Below are 19,345 nucleotides of genomic sequence, written 5' to 3'. Positions count from 1 at the left end.
GCCACCTGTCGAAAGGAGGAGTTTCTCTATAGCCTTGGAGGTGGACAAGGTGATTTCTGAGGTCCAAACCTGAGACTCCATTATTCTCTTAATTTTCGTACCTCTAGAGGTAATCCTTAGTAATTGGTAATTCTAGAAATTGTTGTCTTCTTCCCTGGGATCCTTTCACTTCATCGTTATAAAGCAAATTATTTACATTCTCATTTTGAGTTCATCCTCCCTTCAAACCTGCCTCTTCAACATCTGTTTGCTCAGAATTGAGTCACCATCACAACTAAGGAAGAGACCTTCGAATGCAGATTGGTTACACAGAGAATGTAGAATGTCACACCTGGATGGGATCTTAGAACATACTGTGTTATCACATAGAGGGTCAAGTATAATCATAAATATGAAAAAATAAAACATACCTTCCTAGAGCAACTCCATTCAGCCCAGCACTTTGTCAACAAAGGAAAAGTTATGGGAATGTGAGATGGAATTAAAGATATTATATCTGAAAGGAACTCCAGAACATAGAATGTAAGAGCTGAAGGGAACCTTGGAACATAATATGTTACCTAGATCATAAGAGCTGGGAAAGCTTAGAGAATAAAAAGTTAGCTTAAAGAGCCCATAATGTTTGAACTAGAAGGAACGTTGGGCAGCCAGGTGGCGCTATAGTGCACAGAGCGCCAGGCCTAGAGTCAGGAAGACATCTTCCTGAGTTCAAATCTGCCTCAGACACTTAACTAGCTGTGTGACCCTGGGCAAGTCACTTAACCCTGTTTGCCTCAGTTTCCTTATCTGTAAAATGAGCTGGAGAAGGAAATGGCAAAGCACTCCTGTATCTTAGCCAAGAAAACCCGAAATGGGGTCATGGAGAGTCAGACACAACTGAAAATGACTAAACTACATTGACTGACATAGCACATATGGTCTCCTTATTATTCTTGAGTATGATGAAATACATTTTGAGGGCTGAGTTGGAGGAATTATGAACTTTTGTTGTTACCTATAAATAGCATAGATAGGTCTGGAAAACAGTTCTTGAAAGGCAGCCCAGGGTAGTTGAAATAGCCCTGGACTTGAGGTCAAAATAGTTGGGTTTGAGCCCTGGCCAGTTATATGTCACTTATAAGCCATGTGAACTTGGGCAAGTACTCTGTTATACTATTTACATGATTTTTACATTTTGTAAATGCAAGCTGCTACTGCTGTTATTATTATGAGAAAAAACAGTGAACTGGGAATCAAAAGATTCATCTATTTTTCATGCACTTATTAAGTGCCTTCTCTGACAATTCTGAGTCACAGATTCATCTTGGTTTGTTGTTGTTCAGCCGCGTCCAACTCTTTGTGACCCCGTGGACCATACTGTCTATAGGGTTTTCTTAGCAAGGATACTGGAGTGGTTTGCTCCAGTGGATTATGGAAAACAAAGATTAGATGACTTGCCCAAGGTCATATAGCTAGTAAGTGTCTGAGGCTAGATTTGAACTCAGGTCTTCCTGACTCCAGGCCCAGTGCTCTATCCACTGATCCATCTAGCTGCCCGAACCTCAGTTTACTAATCTGTAAATCAGAAATAATATTCTTATCACTACCTGCCTCACAGGGATGAAGGAATAGGGACCGACACTAGACTTGTAATTTCATTGATATAGGTACCTCCCAAATGAGAAAATTCTCTATCAATGTAGATTGGTGCCTTCTGTGCAATTTATAATCTTGAGGAGTTGGCTAGAACAATGACTTGCCTGAGAATGTGTGAGAGACAGCACTTAAACCCAGGTCTTCCCAGCTTTGAAGCCCCCATCCACTGCAGCGCATTGACTTGCCCAGGATGAAAGGGCTTCGTGAACTGTGAAGTGCTAGCTACCTGTGATCTGTTCTTTCTGCTGTTATTCTCTCTGGTTTCTAAAATAGGTGTTTTGTGTCTCTTTTAAAGATATTTGAAATGATGGACGCCAAAGCCAGACAAGACTGCATTAAAGAGATTGACCTCTTAAAGGTAAGACTTTTTATGCAAGGTGTTAGGATATTCTGATTTATCCCTGGGAATGTCCCTGAGCCTGTGTTCCTCCCTTATGAGCCTACGTCTGACATATTTGAGTTGACATTTATAATAGTACTCCATGAGTACAAAGCACATCCACCTCCATGAATTAGCACCTTTTATCTTCACAGTGGCCCTGTGTGGTATGTAATACAAATATTACCACCCCCATCTTATCAGTGGAAGAAACTTTTGCTCAGAGAAGGAAAGTCATGCAGGGTCTCATAGTTATGAAAATAACAGTTCTGTCAACTAGGGGATCAGGAAAATTGTGCACATGTTGCCTGACTGGACCTTAGTGGGAAAAAAAATCAATAATGGCAACAACAACTCAGATTTCATAGGATTGTAGACCTGGAGCCTTCTGGTCCACTCGCCCCCTGCCTCCCCCACTCATTTTACAGAAAAGGAAACTGAAGCACAGGGAAGTTAGGTGATTGTCTAAGGTTATGTAACATCACAGGTGGGATTTGAATCTAGTCCTCTAACCCCAAGGCCAGATGTTTTTCTACTGCGGTATACTGACCCCTTTTATGGAGCTTTGCAGCAGCCCTCCGAAGTAAGTAGTATAAGAAGTGACTTGTGTAGGGTCATGTCATAAAAGTTGTTGGATAGAAGTGCCAAAAAAGTCAGGTTTGGGCTCAGTACCTGGGTGAAAATAAACAGCTGGTTGCAGTGAGACAAAGTTTAGAAAAACTACATGCACTTTGTGGTTCCTTCCAGTTCTGAGGTCCCATGATTTTAAAAATTCTTTGCTCTTTCTTTGTCTCTCTTAGGGTTTAGGTGTCATATAGTTCCCATTGTGAGGGCAGAAATAATCCCTCGTTCCTTTATTTCTCTCTAGAGCAGTTGGTGATCTGAGGATCCCATTCCCAAATTTCTTGGCTCTAGAACTGAAAAGGACCTTTGAAAGCATCTGATCCAACTCTTTCATTTCACGGACGGAAAAACTGAAACCCAGAGAGATTGGGCAACTAACCTGAGGTCTCACAGCTAGTAATTAGCCGAATTTAGAATTCAAACCCAAATCCTCTGACTCTCTATCCAGTCTTCATTCTGCTACCCTGTGCTGCTACCTATTTCAGTCTCTTCCCTAGTTAGAAACAAAAAATAACAATGTCAGCGTAAAGCCAAACCATCACTAGTCCTGGTCCAGTCTCCATCTCTGCCTTATACATATGGATTTATTTTCTTCCTCCTCTTGGGTCCCGCATGCAATGTGACAGGTGCTCTGGCTCTGAAATATTCTTTCCCAGGGAACATCAAAAATGTATGTTTGGCTCTGCTTAGGCCTGAGGGCAGGGCTTGGCTGCTCTTGGCTCTGAGCAGGGCTTTAGATGTGTGATTGAGGTGCCCTCTTCCCATCTTATTTATTTATTTTCCATTGTGGCTGAACACAGATATTTGAATATTCAGTAGGATTTTGTTTTGTTTCGTTTTGTGGTTTTTTATTTTGTGGGCCCCCCTCTCCCTCCCCCCCTCCCACCCCCTTTCCCATCTCTTGCTTCCTCAAGGAGTTGCATCTTGTTAATTAGCCAGAAGTTTGGCAAAGCTGGCCTGAATAACCTGAGGCCAGGAGGGACAGAAGAAACAGCATTACAAAAAGGAAAAGGGGGAAATGGACCTGGCCTTGGGAGTCTGAAGACTGGAGGTTCTGTGGTGGATTCTATATGACACCCCCCATATCTCCCAGTTCTTGTTCTAGTCCTGGTCCTGGTTTGGAGCAAGCCACTGAGCCCCCTCTTTTCTCTTCCACAAATGGGTGGTGATGGTAATTCGACTATATGATCTATAAGGTCCTTTCCCATTCTAATATTCTGTGCTTCTCCCCCATGCTTTCCAAGACAGTGATAATAGTTTACCTTTGTGTAGCATTTTTAGAGTTTTTTTTACTCTATTTTTAGCATTCAGTTGAGGGCTTTCCTCACAATAACTCTTTGAGGTTGGTAGGTAATGCAGTTGTTATCATCTCCATTTTACAGAAGAGAAAACAGAGACCTAGAGAGGCTGCGACTTGCCCAGAGTTGAACCCCGGTCTTCTCATTCTGAGTCTGCCATGGTTTCTGTTATTTTACACACCCTGTCTCTTGGTGACAGCTGTGTGTTCAAAGAATCACAAGATCACATGTTTGGAGCTGGAAGGCCCTCGGCTGCAATTTAGTCCAGTCCCTTCATTTTACAGATAAAAGAACTGATGGCTAAAGAGATTGTTACTTGCTTGGTCATAGAGATAGCAATTGGTAGATCTGAGATTTGACCCAAGTCCCTCTGATTCCAAAATCCTTTCCACTGTACCATGCTGGAAATATGACCCATGATGATATTTTTAAAATCCTTGCACTCATTATTATTCATATTGAAATAAATAAAATGGTGCTCAATGCTCACATTTCTTTGCCACATTATAGTTTACAAAACCTGTAAGGTTATAAGCAAACCTATAAGGTTGGAAGGGCAAACATTTTTCCCATTTTATAAAAGAGGAAACTGAGGCTCAGAGAGGTTTAGTGATTTAGTTGAGGTCATACAGCTAATAGGAGACAGAACTTGAACCTAAGTCTTATGACTTTTTGAGTTCCATGTTCTTTCCACTACTTCCTCCAAGTAGCTACGGCTCAGCCTAGGCTAAGGAGCCAGTTGGGTAAATCAGATTGTATTGCCAATTCACAGGGGATATCTTTGTTAATACTGCCTATAGGGCATCTCTTTCAAATGTATATTGGTCTTTCTGTGAATGACACAACAAAATATGACAGATCTTCCTGGTGATGGAGAGAATTGAGCTGCTGAGGAGCTGAGCCAATCACAGAGAATGTAGGGAAGTTCTCAGTGTCAACTTGGGAAGCCCCTTTTCATTGTGCTGGTCAGCATTTCAGATAACTGGATGCAGGTGTGAGCCTGGCCCCTGAGGAGCTGCAGGGCAGAGTTGTTCAAGGTCTTGTGGGGAGACAAGGGAGGAGTTGCAGGGACCAGTTTCCATAGTTCTGTCAGCGTCAGCAGTAGGCTTTCGCTTTCTTTGCTGCCGGAAAGCTAATAACTTGTCAAATCAATACCTGCAACTCATCTCTTTCCTTAATTGATAGCTCCCACGCTGGTGGTAGTTACAGCTATGTCTGAATAACCCAAGGACATTGAGGGGATGTGTGGAGATGGTCTCAGGCCGAAGAAATGTCAGGCCAAAGAAATGGCTTTTTTTTGTAGGAAGAACATCCTCTTTCATACAGTAGATATGTTCCTGAAAAGTTTTATGTAAATTGAATCCTATCTTCCTACTGACTTAAAATTATTATTTCTGAGATGTATTGCATTAATTTCTGATGTCTTGGAATTTTAGAACACGGCATGCTACAGCTGGAAGACCTATGGGTGTTGGAAGTTAGAATGCAAAATGTCAGAGCTGGAAGAGGTCTTAAAGATCATGTGGTCTAACTCCTTCATTTTACAAATTAGGAAACCAAAGCAGCTGGAGTACACTGGAAAAAGTCCCGGATTTGGAGTCAGAAGAACTGGGGCCTAGAAAGATGAAACATCTTATACAAAATCAGTTCCAGTTCCACACATTTTAATTCCATTCAAATTCGCCTTAGTTGGACAGATATTTATTTTAAGTGACTGGAAGAGATAAAAAGTTTTAGAATGAAATGGTACCTGCCTTCGTGGAGCTTACAGTCTCATGGAGGGAAAAGAACACATGCCTAGATCCTGGTTAAGCCAACCATAGATAGAAACAGAATGGCATAGGAGGAAGATTGTTGTCCTAGAAATCTAGTCTCTGCCATTAATTAGCTTTCTTCCTTGGTCAAATATGGCACCTCTTTGGGCGTAAGCTTCCTCATTCTTCAAATGAATGAGTTAGACTGGCTAGTCTATCTAAAAGCCCTTTCAGGTGGTGACTTTCTCCGGTCCTTGTAAAAGTGTGTGTTGGGGGGGAGGTTGGAGAGAAGGGTGGGTAGGAACAGACTGGTGGGAGATTGCTACCTATGGAGTGTGGGGGCTCAAGTTCCTAAATATTGCCAAGAGTGGGGGGACATAAGCTACTGACAAAATCTTCCTTGAGGAAGGTTTTTTCCTTCTTCAGACTCTTATGCTTCTCTCCATATACTTGTCCCCCAGTGTCTGGCCTTTCTTGTCAAATAATTAATTTGATATATTTGGGGGAAAAAGCACTGGATTTATATTGGAAGACTTAGGCTAAGTAATGGAGGGTAAAGAAACAGAATCAGAACAGGAACTATATATATACATATATATACTTAGAGAGAGAGAGAGAGAGATAGGTACATATATATACACACTCATATACGTATATGCACTTATACATATATGTGTATGTATACATATATGCACATATACGAATGAGTGTATATATATGTATATCTCCTACAATGTCATAAAAACAATAACAGTAACATGGCCACAACAAAATTTAAAACACAAAAAAGAGAAAGTTCAGAAGGGGATGGGGAACAGACAGGATGTTTTGTTTATTACCTTGTTAAAGTTACTGCATATATTTTTGGCAGACTATAAATACAGGAGCTTTTAAAGCTTTATGTATGATAATTTTTATTCATATTTGTGTTTGGATGTTTGTGTTGATAGGTGCTAAGTTGAGAATAAATAAATAAAGTTCACCTGAAAAAATTAGATTGGGGCTTAAGAGACCCAGCTCTTCCACTAATTCATTCTCTGACTTCAGTCAAAAGTAAGCTTTTATTAAGCACTTACTATGTGCCATGCTCTGTGCTGAGGGATACAAAGAAAAAGCAAAAGTATTCCTTGCCCTCAAGGAGCTTACATTTTAAACAAGAGAATCAGCATATACCTAATATGGGCATACACAGAGTAGATACAAGGTAACCCTTAGAAGGGAAGACATTAGTAGCTGGGGTGACCAAGAAAAGCCTCTTGCAGAAGGTAACACTTGAGCTGAGTCTTGAAGGAAGTGAGGGATTCTAAGAGTGGGAGATGAGAAGGAAGAGCACTCCAGCATGGAGTATGTCAAGTACAAAAGCTCAGAACCATGGAGGGTTATGGATGAGGAACAGCAAGTCACTTTATTTGGCTAAACTGCGAGATGCATCTGAGCACTCTTGGAAGACGAAAAGGGTCAGGCGGTGAAGCTATTTAAATGACAAGCAGAGGAGTTTATATCTGATCCTAGAGATGATGGGGAGATACTGGGATTTATTGAATAGGGGGCTTTAGGACCCAGGCTTCAGGAAAATCACTTTGGCAGCTGTATGAAGGAGAGATTAGAATGTAGAGACTTGAGGCGGGGAGAACAGTAGGAGGCTGGAGGCCAGTGCAGTAGTCCATGAAGTGTAGCTGAGCTAAGATAGTGGCTGTTTGAGTAGAGGAAGGGAAGAAGATGCCAGAGGTGTTGTGGAGGTAGAAATAGCATGATCTGGTACCTGATTGTATCTGTGGGATGAGTAAGAATGAGGACTCCAGGATGTCACTGGGGAAAGAAACCTGGGTAAGTGTAAGTGCCATACCCTTAACAGTAATCAGGAACTCAAAAAGAAGGATGGGTTTGAGGGAAAACAAAATGAGTTGCTTTGGACATACAGAGTGTGACACTAACAATTCGGGCAGTGATCAGGAAAGGCTTTTCCCAGGAGGGGACACCTAAGCTGAGTCTTGAAGGAAGCTGAAGATTTGAGAGACAGAGGTAAGGAGGGGATTGCATTCCACGCGTTGGGGAGCATTCTGCAAAATCATTCAGGCAGAAGGTGGAATGCCAAGGTCAGGGCCTGCTTGGCTGGAACACAAGAGTACAACCAGCATGTGTGAGATAAGTCTGGAAAGGTAGTCTGGGGTCAGATTTTGTATGGCTTTGGATGCCACACTGCACAGGCAGTAAGGAGCTGCTGAAAATTCTTGAGCAGGAGAAATGCGTGGTCGGATCTGTGCCTTAAAAAGATCATTTTGGGTACTGTGTAGGGAGAATGGATTGGAGAGGGGAGATCAGTCAGCAAGTGATGATGATGGTTCAGGTGATGGATAATGAGGGCCTGAGCTAGGGTTAAAAAGATGTCCAAACATTTTCCTGGACTATAGAAGTGTCTTTCAGCCAAGTCTCCGAAGCTCTGTCTTCTGTTGATTCTGAAGCCCTATCCCCTGGCACCCTGTGTCCCTCACCTTTTGCCATTTTTCATTTTTTTCTTTGCAGCAACTGAACCACCCAAATATCATTAAATATTTGGACTCTTTCATTGAAGAGAGTGAGCTGAACATTGTCCTGGAGCTGGCTGATGCAGGCGACCTCTCTCAGATGATTAAGGTAAGCTGCCTCTAAACTGAAGCAAGAGAGAGACAAATAGTTATAGTCCCTCTCTTGAGTAGTAATGGCAGGGTGTACCATGGTGGAGGTTCAAGGGAGGAAGTTTCCCACAATGTGAGCTGAGGCTTCATGATTCAGGCAGCACAGAAATCTGGGTTGGTTTTGCTAAAATAAACAACAACAAAAAAACCCACTGGGGTCATATCCTAGGGAAATGGGGTACTCATCACAAGAGTCAGAAGCTAGAGGAGCCAGATTGGAATCAATTGTGAGTCAATATCAAAGAATCATCAAAAGTTGAGGAGCAGGAAAAACCCAGTTCAGGGTTCTTCGCATTTCCCTGTCAGCCTTCGCTTGAGTTGACTTTCAGAATTTCTGACCATGCTACACATTTGTATTTATCTTCTGTTATCTGGCCTTGCTTATTTGTTCTGTACATGCCTTTAAAAAAAAATCTATGCATTTGTGGATGAATTCACTGGACTTCCACTTCTGTCTTTAGACAACTAACTAACTTACTTTTAGTTTCTTCCTAATCAGAATCTTTTCTATCTGTGTTATCAAAATGTCCTTCTTGAGAACTTCTCCACCCTGTTTGGCCAACTTCTTCTGAAGAATTTAAGGCCATGGGATTCTACCTTGTCTTTTCTCTGGATTCTTTGAAATGGACTGTTTCCAAATCCAGAGCATACAGACAAACATGCTTGATTTCCCTCTCTTTCTGTCATAAGATGTAGCAGTTACTTTAAAAGTTCCCACCATTTCTACTTCAACAATTTAGGTCTTTGTTGACCAAATCAAGCAGAAATTTTGGGTAGTAAGGAAGATGTGGGTAGAATAATGGGGCCAAGATGAGTCGTCCTCACTTTTCAAGAGACGATGCCTTTTTCTTTTTGTTCAGGGTATGAGGCACTGGCCCAGTGGAAATCACATAAAGTCATCCTTCAGGCACATGACTTTTTATTCCTCTGAGTTTGAGCCTGCCTTGTTGTCTGTCTTCCCCTGATCAGCTTCAGCTGAACCTTCATCTGTGGGGTAGGGAGGGAAACAGCTGTTGCTATGTAGTAGGAACTGGGTGTCTTGGCTGAGATGTTTGAAGAGTGCCTTACAGTCTCCCAAGTGCCCGTTTCCTGGAACCTCACTAACGTTATAAATGCCTGGGCATGAGCACTTTAGATTAAAGAGGCTAATTGTCTTCTCCTTCACTCTGCTAAAGTACTCCTTTGTCATTAGCAGAGCTTGGTAGTTGCAGGGGAGCATTTTTTGTTTTATAGCATAAAAGGCATGGGTGCTCAGGGATGCAGATGGTAGAGGCTGTAAATGACCGCACAAGTGGCCCAGCTGTGGCCATTCCCCTGGGTTAACTGCCTCTTCAACCTGGAAGCTGTTTGGCTGACACTATATAAACCCACACAGAGGCTTTTTCAGTGTTTCTGAGCTGATCTTCCCCTTTCCTTGTAATTCATAGCAGAATGAAGATTCTCATGTAAACCTAAGGTTCTTAGCTTGTTTTTCAGAAATATTTTGATGATTGTATTTCAATATAATTAGTTTCCTTTGTACTCCTATGTACATTTTATGCTTTTTTTATGCATTTAAATGTTTTATGCATTTAAAAAATTATTCTGAAAAGGGATTCATAGGATTCACCAGACTGTCACAGGAGTCTATGACATAGCAAAAAGCTTAACCTGAGAAGAGGTCTCAGAACAGAGCCCTGGGGAATAGAGGGCAAGAAATAGTTGATGGTCAGTCAAAGGAGTCTGAGAAGTTACAGCCAGACAGGTAGGAGGAGAACCAAGAAAAGGCCATGCCACAAAAACTTGGATTAAAAAGAGTATCCAGGAAGAGAAGGCAGTAGTGGTGTCATGCTCCAGAGAGAACAAGAAAAATGAAAATTGAGGAACAGATCATCAGATCTGGTGATTAAAAGATCATTGAAAACTTTGAGGAGAGGAGTTTCAGTTGAGTTGATGAGGTCAGAAGCAAATTTAAAGGGCCTGGAGTCAGGAAGACTTCCTGAGTTCAAATCCGACCTCAGGCACTTACTAACCCTGTGACCCTGGGCAAGTCATATAACCCTGTTTGCCTCAGTTTCCTCATCTTTAAAATGAGCTGGAGAAGAAAATGGCAAACCACTCCAGTGTCTTTGCCAAGAAAACCACAAATGGGGTCACAAAGAGTTGGACACAACTGAAAAACAACTGAACAACAACAAAAGGGTTGAAAAGTGAATGAGAGGAGAGGAAATAGAGGCATCAATACAGAGGCTTTTCTAAGAGTTTACTTGTGAAAGAGGAGAGATAGAGGATGGGAAGGTCAAATGATGATTTTTTTTGAAAGATGAGGTTGGGGGAGAGACGTAGGGATGTTTTTAGGTAGTAGTGAAGGAACCAAATACAAAGAGAGAGATTGAAGATTGGGCAAGAGAGGTAACCTGCTAGAAGAGACTGGAAAGGGATAGGATCAGGGGTACAAGTAGAGGAGTTGGCCTCATTGAAATGGACCATCTTTTCATCAGAAACTAGAATGGAAGAGGGGAAAATAGAGGATGATGTCAAGAGTTGTGAGGTAGAGTAGGTGAAAGCAGAGAACTCATGTTGAATGATTCTCTTCTCAGTAAAATATGAGAGGTGAGGAGGAAAGGGCAGAAGATGGTGAAGGAGGCTTAAGGAGAGAAGGAAAGGTTTGGAACAGCCACTGTGGGCAGTGTGGTGTGATAGAAAGTCAGTTAGTGAAGAATGAAAGGATTGCCCTGCTTCAGCGAAGGTCCCATTGAGATATAAGGTAACATAACTTTGTAGGGATCCAGTCAGCAGAATTGGTGACTTCCCCTAACACTATTCAGCGGCCTGTGAGTAGGATTAGTAGAGGTGACTGTTGAGGAACATCTAGGGCTGGGGTTGGCAAGGTATGAGCAGTGGTAAGGCAAGGGGAAGGAATTTGAGAGGAGACGATGATGTAATGTTGAACTGGTTAGCTGTAACATCAAGACCAAGAGAGGAAGCTAATGAAGCCAGAGTAGGGATGATGGCCTGGGAGCATTCTGGGGGGTGGAATGACTACAGGTCACAGTGAGAATGAAGAAGAATTTTAGGAGGAGTGAGACATAGGAGAAGAAATGGAATGAAAGGAGGTTGTGGTCATAGGAATTTTAGAATCCTGAGTCATGGAAGTGAAACTCTTATACCGTCCGTGGTATAGGGTCAGGGAAGGGGGGGAGGATTGGCGGGAGATTGTTGCCTTTGCCTTGGGCTTAGAGTGGCTTCTTATGCTGGGGGCTCCCAGTTTGGGTAGATCATGTTATAATTATCAGGATATAGAGTTTTTACTAAGGGCTGAGAAGCTCTTTACCATACAGAGACTTTGACATGGATGGTTTCCTCAATGATTTAGACCCCAGGTGCTTTCTACAATAGTTGCCACATTGGAAGAGTGGACTCTGAATTATTCTTGTCATTCTGGCCTGCTTATTTATATGAAGCAAAACGGGGAGATTAATGTTCATCGCTTTCAGAGAGGGTTTCTCAACACAAACAGAGCCGAAATGGAGGAAGGGTTCCCATATATGTGGTGAGGTCTTTCAGATCAGTGTTGTCAAGCTCAAATAGAAATGGATTCCTGTAGGCTTCATATTGACTTAGAAAATCTTAAATTAACATTATCTCTGTTGTATTGTGTTTATTGTGTTAAACATTTCCCAATTACATTTTATTCTAGTTCCCCCACACACACACTGTAAGAGTTTTTGTGGGCCTGTGAGCATCTGGTCCAGATGCTTCTCATTTGCTGATGATACTGTGCTGATTACATCAAATCCAGAGCATTACAGGGACTCCTCAGTAACATCAAACATTATGCAAAAGAGATCAACCTAATAATGCATACAAAATAATCTAGATGGATGCTGAATGCCGGTTGTCCAGACTGTGTGCTACTGGATAAATAGTGCATTGGGTTAGTACACAAATCTATGATCTGGAATAGACACTGAGAATGGACGGTGAGTTGGCCACCAAATTGACTATGAGGAAGCAGAGCTGGCTGGATTGTATTTGGGAAATTGTTAAATGCTTTTAATGATCCCATAGCATTCCCTAGTGCCAAGATCTATTTTTTTAAAATAAATTCTGGTGTGTTATTATTTTATATCACATTTCCCAATGGATTCTTCCTCCTTCCCCTTTCAGAAGGCTAACTGTTAACAGCAAAAGAATAAAAAAGAGAAAATGAACACAATTTAGCAAAACTAACCAACACATTGATAAAACCTGATATTGCCTTTAGTTTCCTTGGCCTTAGTTCCCCTCTCCTCCCCCTTTCCAGAAAATCAGGGGGAGATACCTACTCATCTATTTTCTTTTGGGCAAAACTTGGTCATTACAGTTTCACAGTATTCAATTTTGAATGTTTTGTTGTTCTTTCCATTGACCAAGTTTTAATCATTGTTTATAGTATTTCTCTGCTTCTGCTTGCTTTGCTTTGCATCAGTTTATATGTCTTTCTGTGCCTTTCTGTAGTCATATTTATCATTTTTAATGCAGAGTAACATTATATTACAATCTCATATCAGAACTTGTTTAGCCATTCCACAAAGTCCACACAAAGATTTTTCCCCAGTTGATCATTTCTCTTCTTATCCTAGCTGAGTTAATTTTATTCATGCAAAAGCTTTTTCATTTCTTGTAATTGAAATTATCTATTTTATCTTTTGCAATAGCTCCTATCCCTTTTTTTGGTTAAGAATTCATCCCATATATTGCATTTGTTTCTCTTCTAAATTTTAAAGGGTATGATCTTCAATATTCAGGTTATATAACCCTTTCAAATGTATATTTGTATATAACATAAGGTGTTGATCTAAACCTAATTTCTGCCAAATCTTTTCCAGTTTTTCTAGGAATGTCTTTCAAATCTAGAATTCTTCTCCAAATAATTTATGTTAGTCTGTTTTAATAGTCACCTTTAGATACCTATCTTTGGTTTTTTTGGTCTTTTTTTTTTTTTAAAAAAATGTTCTACTGGCAGTGCTATATAGTTGCAAAGTCTGGAAAACCTTGATCTCTGAGGAGTCAAAGTTGCAGGTGATTCAAAGGGAAATAGAGAAACATATCCCTTCTGATGGACATTCCATCTTCTTGTCTGTGTCTCTGCACTGGCTGTCCCCTGTCTAGAATGCCCTCCTTCCTCACCCCAACCTCTTAGGACCCCTAGTTTCCTTCGAGGCCAAGCTTAGGTACCCTCTTCTTACAGCACATGAAGCCTCTCCTGATCTTTCCCTAACTACTTCCCAGTGTCTTCACCCCTTCCTAATGACCTTGTGTCTGTCTTCTATATAAGGGGGTCCCAAAAATCTTGATGCAGTTTTAAGCTATTAAAGCTGTAGCTCAAGTATGCCCTGTATTTCCACGGATAGCCTGTGGACCATAAATCACCTAAGGGATATTATCAAGGAAATGTATGATCGGAAAAGGAAGTAGGCCAGTCACATGGACAGAGCAAGGTATAAATAAAAGGATAGCCCAGATATTCTGTTGGTGTTTACAAGATATGAAAATAAAATCCTAGAGCAGAAGTGTCCAACAGGTGAGCTGCATGTGGTCCACAGTGCTCCCGTGTGCAACCAGAACCAGATTAAAATACAGTTCTTGTCTGATTTTAATGTTTTGATGTATTAATAAAAAAAAAAGAAATATATAAACATAGGTGGTTTCTTAGTCAATATGTGGCCTGCAGGGATCCTTATGTATGGTTCAGTGGTCACTCTTTCTATTTGAGTTTGACCGCATTGCCCTTGAAGAAAATCTCCATGATGTTAAGTGGGTCTTCTGTAGCAGATCTGTGGAAGAACACAGACAGGAATCCTGCAGGATGAGAAGGCGTGTTGGAGTTGTGATCTGGACTGATGGAGGGCAAACCCACATCAATAACCATCACAGCCATTAAGAGAGAGCTACTGATGGACAGGCTGTGGTAACCTCTTCCTCTTCCCTGTGTGAGGGATGGGAAGTTGGCCTTGGACGTGTTACCCAAGGGCAGAATAAATTAAAACAGAATATCAGAGCTGGAAGGAGCCTTGGAGAATAGAATGTTAAAGCAAAATATGTTAGCATTGGAAGGGACTTCATAATACACAATGTTACGACAGAAATCAGAGAATGTTAGAGCTGGAAGGGACCTTGGAACAGAATGTTAGAACACTGACCACAGAATGTTAGAGTTGGAAGGGATCTGAGAACATAGAATGTTAGAACATAGAATATAAGCACTTAGAAAACCCATTGAACATAGAATGTTGGACCTGAGAAGGACCATAATTTGATCTAGCCCCCCTCTGAGGAAACTGAGACCCAGAGAAGTGACATGTTCAAGGGCACATAGCCAGTTAGTGGCAGACAGTAGGCTTCCTCTTTTTAAAGACAGATAAAGGAACAAAGGCGAGAAAAGGGAAGCAGAGAGGAAGATGACATTTCCCTTCTGCAATCAGGTGGTGGGTGTTTCCTCAGTTCTGTGTTTGTGGACCTCCTCCCCACACCATCTCCTTCCTTCCTGTTGGGGTCCCAGTAGGATTATGAATGAACAGAAGTCTTTGACCAGGGTTTCCTCAGTCTCCATCCCCAGTTGCAGACAGCTGGTGCTGGGCCACACTCTAGGTTAGTTCTGTAATCCCAGCTATGCTGCCCTCCATCAGGCACAAGAAACATTTTTTTTTAAGTTTACTGACTTTCTTCCCCACAGGGACAAGGGCTTGCGAAAATGTTCACTGCTTTGCTCTTCTGTTATTTTGCTCGGAGGAATACTTGTATTGCAGAAAAGCAGCTTTAGTTGAACCATCATCACCTGCTTCTATATTTTCGTTGACATATTAATGCATTTTCAGAGATGTTAATCTTCAGACGCATCCCCGGTGAGAACAGATGTGGTATATCATGTTTGTTCGCACTTTCAGCCCGCTCTCTGCATTTTACCTGTTTCCCTCCATCATTATTCAATGATTATTATAAATGAACACTTTCGAAAAGTTCACCTCCCTGCTTTGGTCACGTACTAAATCATCATCATGTCACAGCAGTTTGTCTTTCTCAGTGTGTGCCTGATGTTGCCTCTTGTACTCCAGAGCAAATCGTCCAGTCACTCATGCTCCCTAGCAGGGACTGGGGTGTATTTATCTTTGTTCCTTCCCCAGCACAGCGCTCCACACACCATAGGCACTCAGCCAGTGTTTGTTCAATGAGTGGTAGGATTTCAGAATCGGAAGGGAACTTGGGATATTGACGATTAGAGCAGTAAAGAACCTTAGAACGTCGACTATTAGAATCTAGAAAATGGAATGTCAAAGCAAGAAGAGACTGCAAAACAGAGGTATCAAACATGGCGCGTGGCCCCTAGTGCACCCAGGTGCAGCCCAAACCAGATTAAAATGTGATTGGGAAATACCTAACAAGATAAATAAAAGTACAATAACACATAGATAATAATAATACATTTTTAAATTAAAGCAGTATACGGCATGCAGAATCCTTATGTGTGACTTAGTGGTCCCCCTGTTTCTGTTTGAGTGTGACATCACTGCTGCAGAACATGTAATGTTAGGCTATAGGCTGTCACAGCTAGAAGGTACATGGAACATAGAATATCAGTGCTAACACAGAAGGTGAGAACACAGAATTGTGGCATCCCAGTATGTGGTCTACAGGGAAAATCCCATGAATTAGTGATGCACTTTATGCGAGATTTTTAGTCACAAAGTTTTTCCCTAAGTAGCTAGCACACATGAACGCCAGCAATGGGCCACAAGGGCCTCACCACCTGTCCGCCTATACCATTGTGTAACCTGCCTGCCGCCAGGTGTCATGCTAGCAGGTTTGGATCAGTTAGTAACTATAGCTGTAAGAAATTTACACAACCTGTAGACATATGTATTTCTGATCATGTTTCCCACTATTGGAAATTCTTTGACACAATTAGCACAACACAGAATGGTGGAGCTGAAAGGGACCTTAGAACATACAGTGTTAGAACTGAAAGTCATATTAGGGTTGTACACCTAATGTACTTTTCTTTCACCCTCTTTACTCAGCATTTCTTTTTGAGAAAGTTGAAGTTTCACTTAAGTAACTTTCATCACCCTTGCAGATGTTGTCTATAGAGGCAATTGTTTTTCACTCTTGCTTGCCTAGAATTTTTAGTGTATAATACTGGTGTACCTTACTCTATATAGTAGGCATGTCCCTGAAAAATGGCAAATTATATTTTGGTAAACTGAATTATTTCTCTTTTTCTACTTAGCCTTCCTCCTACTTTTTACTTTGCTTCATATTTTTCTGCCTGCACCCCTAAGTCCTAAATAGTTTTCCATTTTTATTCTCATTCTTCCTTCCTTCCTTCCTATCTCAGAGGAAGAGGTAACCTTCCTTCTCCCAAAAGTTAAAAACTGTAAAGCATTTTGGAGTCAGAGGTCCTGGGTTCAAATTCCACTTCTGATGCTTATTACCTATGTGATCTTGGGTGGTCCCTTAATCTTCCTGGCTTTCAAGTTCCTCATCTAAAAAATTAGGGGTTTAAACTAGATGGTCTCTGAGGGTCTCCTATCACCTCCCTCTCAAAATTACCCTAACTCATCTCCAGCATCTTGAGTCTCTTCCTAAGTATTGTGTTGCCCCCCAGTAAGATGTAGGATTTCCTCGAGGTCAGAGACTGCTTTGTATCTCCAGGGTCCAGCAGAGGCAATTACTCTAATTGAATCTCTCTTTGCTGTCTTTTCTCTCATGGCTTTCAGATATGTTAAAAATTAAAAATTACTTGACTCCCCCCTCTAGCTCCTACTGTCACCCAGATTCCCCAAGTGAATGTTCTGCACCTGTGGCCCCCCTTTACCTTTCTACCCACTCACTCCTTAATCCCCTGCAGTGTCTACTCTGAGGCAGAAGCGGCTCTCTGCAAGGATGCCAAAAGCATGTGTATCGTCGAGTGCAGTGGCTGCTCACAGTCCTGTTCTGCGGACCCCCTCCCATCTCTAGACACTATCTCCACACTGGCTTCTGCGACCCTGCCCTCCTTAGAAAGTGCTTTGCAAACCTTAAAGCACTATATTATTAATTATTTATACCCTCCTTCCATTTCTCTGACTGTTCCTTCTGTCTCTTTTTCTTTTTTTTTTCTCACCCCCTAAATGTAAATATCCCCAGGTACTTTAGACTGCCTCAGCTCTGGTGTTCTACCACAGTACAATATGTGTTTGGGCTGATTCCTACTTCTCCCCAAGAAAATTGTCTGTGTGCTGTAGTTGCTTATGGTCTTCACATAGCATCATCTGGCCTGTGAAAGACTTGGCTGTGCCTTCAGTGTCACATCAGAGCTAAGAACCTTGACATTAAATACAGCTAGCTCCCTACACACTCACCCTCCCTCCCTCCCTCTCTCTCTCTCTCTGTCTCTCTGTCTCTCTCTCTCTCTCTCTCTCTCTCTCTCTCTCTCTCTCTCTCTCTCTCTTCTCTCTCTCTCTCTCTGTCTTTGTCTCTGCCTCTCTCTCTCTCTGCCTGCCTCTGTCTCTTTCTGTCTCTCTCTCTTTCTCTTTCCTCCCTCCCCCTCTCCAGTTCCCTATACAATCTTCATATTAACTTAAGCCAGTTCTCAGCTTCCCTTACACAAAAACACCACAAGTACAGCACACTGCTGTAGCACCCTGTGCTGTAGGGCACACATGCCTTGTGATTTGGCTTTACCTTTACTGATTTCTCTGCCATTTCACATTTTTCTTTCTGTAGACCCTCTCTTTGCCTCCTCTCAAGAATGCAGCTTTAGGAAATAATAATTAAAACTTGCATTCCTCTAGGGCTTTACTGTTACAAAGCCCTTTACATACATTATCTCTTTATTCTTATAGCTATCAATGAACAAGCATTTATTAGGTGCTGCTATGTGCCAGGCACTGTGTTAAGCACTGGAGATAGAAAATTATTTTTAAAGATTAGAATGAGAATTATTGCCCAAGCTTATATTCTCTTGGGGGAGGGCTGAGGAGCGAACTCTGTGTGTGTGTGTGTGTGTGTGTGTGTGTGTGTGTGTGTGTGTGTGTGTGTGTACTTTGCGTGTGCAAAGTGAACACCAAGAGTTTGGGGGAGAAAAGGCAGCAGCAGCTCAGGGGATCCATGAAGGGATTATGTAGAACTTTAATGAGAACTAAGGCTTCTAAGAGGCAGAGGAGCAGCCTGTGTGAGTCACAGCAAGGAGGGCGATTGGCTGCATGGTAGAATGTTTGAAGGTGTGTGGAATAAGGTTTGAAAGGTAGATTGGAGCCAAATTGTGAAGCGTGTTACATGCCAGATCAGAAAGTTTGTGCTTGTTTGTTTTTGACGTTAGAGTTAATAAGGAGCCACCGCAGTTTGAGTAGGAGAGTGTCACGGTCAGACCTATGCTCACTTTGAAAGTTGTATGGAGGATGGGTTGGGGAGAGGGAGATATCTGAGACAGGGATAGGAAGCTATTGCAAAAGTCCACTTGAAAGAGGATGGGGGTCTGAACAAGGGTGAATATTTATTGTGTTGGTCTCAATACATGCAATTTATTTTCCCTCCAAATCTGTCTTGAATTGTATTTTTGGCAGAGGTATGGGTATGGCAGAGATTGGAGAATTCCTGCTCCCTCTTAGGTTTCCCTCTCGTGAGGTGGAGAGAAGGGGGAAGAGGCCCCAGAGAGTGGGAGCCAAGCTCCAGCCCAGCCTAGAAGTGGCCAGAGAGGCCTAGCCCTGATTAAAGGTGGTCCCTTCAGTCCTCTCAGTGGCTGCTCAGGCTCGGTTCTGCGTGACAAGATTGAGAAGGCAGGTGGGAGAGGTGGGCGTGTGAACTGCCCTCTACCAATACGCTGTCCCACTCCAAGCTGGGGAAGACCTACGTCCTCACTTTCTGCTGGGCTACCGTCTCTGGGGCAGGGGAGCACAAATCTAGAGTTCCCTGGAAAGTACTGAGCCCTGTCTTCCTGTTCAGCCGCTGGTCCTGGGTAATGACATCTGGCTCCATTGC

The 19,345-nt window shown here is 42.1% G+C and overlaps 1 protein-coding gene across 3 annotated transcripts in view; it reads left to right on the top strand.

Moving 5' to 3' along the window:
* NEK6 (NIMA related kinase 6) overlaps nt 1-19,345 on the top strand; it is a 125,964-nt gene that overhangs the window by 60,643 nt on the left and 45,976 nt on the right. For all 3 annotated transcript variants that reach the window (XM_020967528.2, XM_020967527.2, XM_020967529.2), the window contains 2 exons: nt 1,931-1,993; nt 8,214-8,324. In XM_020967528.2, the coding sequence (XP_020823187.1) occupies nt 1,931-1,993; nt 8,214-8,324 (174 nt within the window). The remainder of the gene's footprint in view (nt 1-1,930; nt 1,994-8,213; nt 8,325-19,345) is intronic.

The sequence above is a fragment of the Phascolarctos cinereus genome, unplaced genomic scaffold (assembly GCF_003287225.1).
Source record: "Phascolarctos cinereus isolate Bilbo 61053 unplaced genomic scaffold, phaCin_HiC Scaffold_2;HRSCAF=192, whole genome shotgun sequence".
NCBI classification, from domain to species: Eukaryota; Metazoa; Chordata; class Mammalia; order Diprotodontia; family Phascolarctidae; genus Phascolarctos; species Phascolarctos cinereus.
Note: the sequence above shows the minus strand (reverse complement) of the source record. Positions and strands in the feature narration are given on the sequence as shown.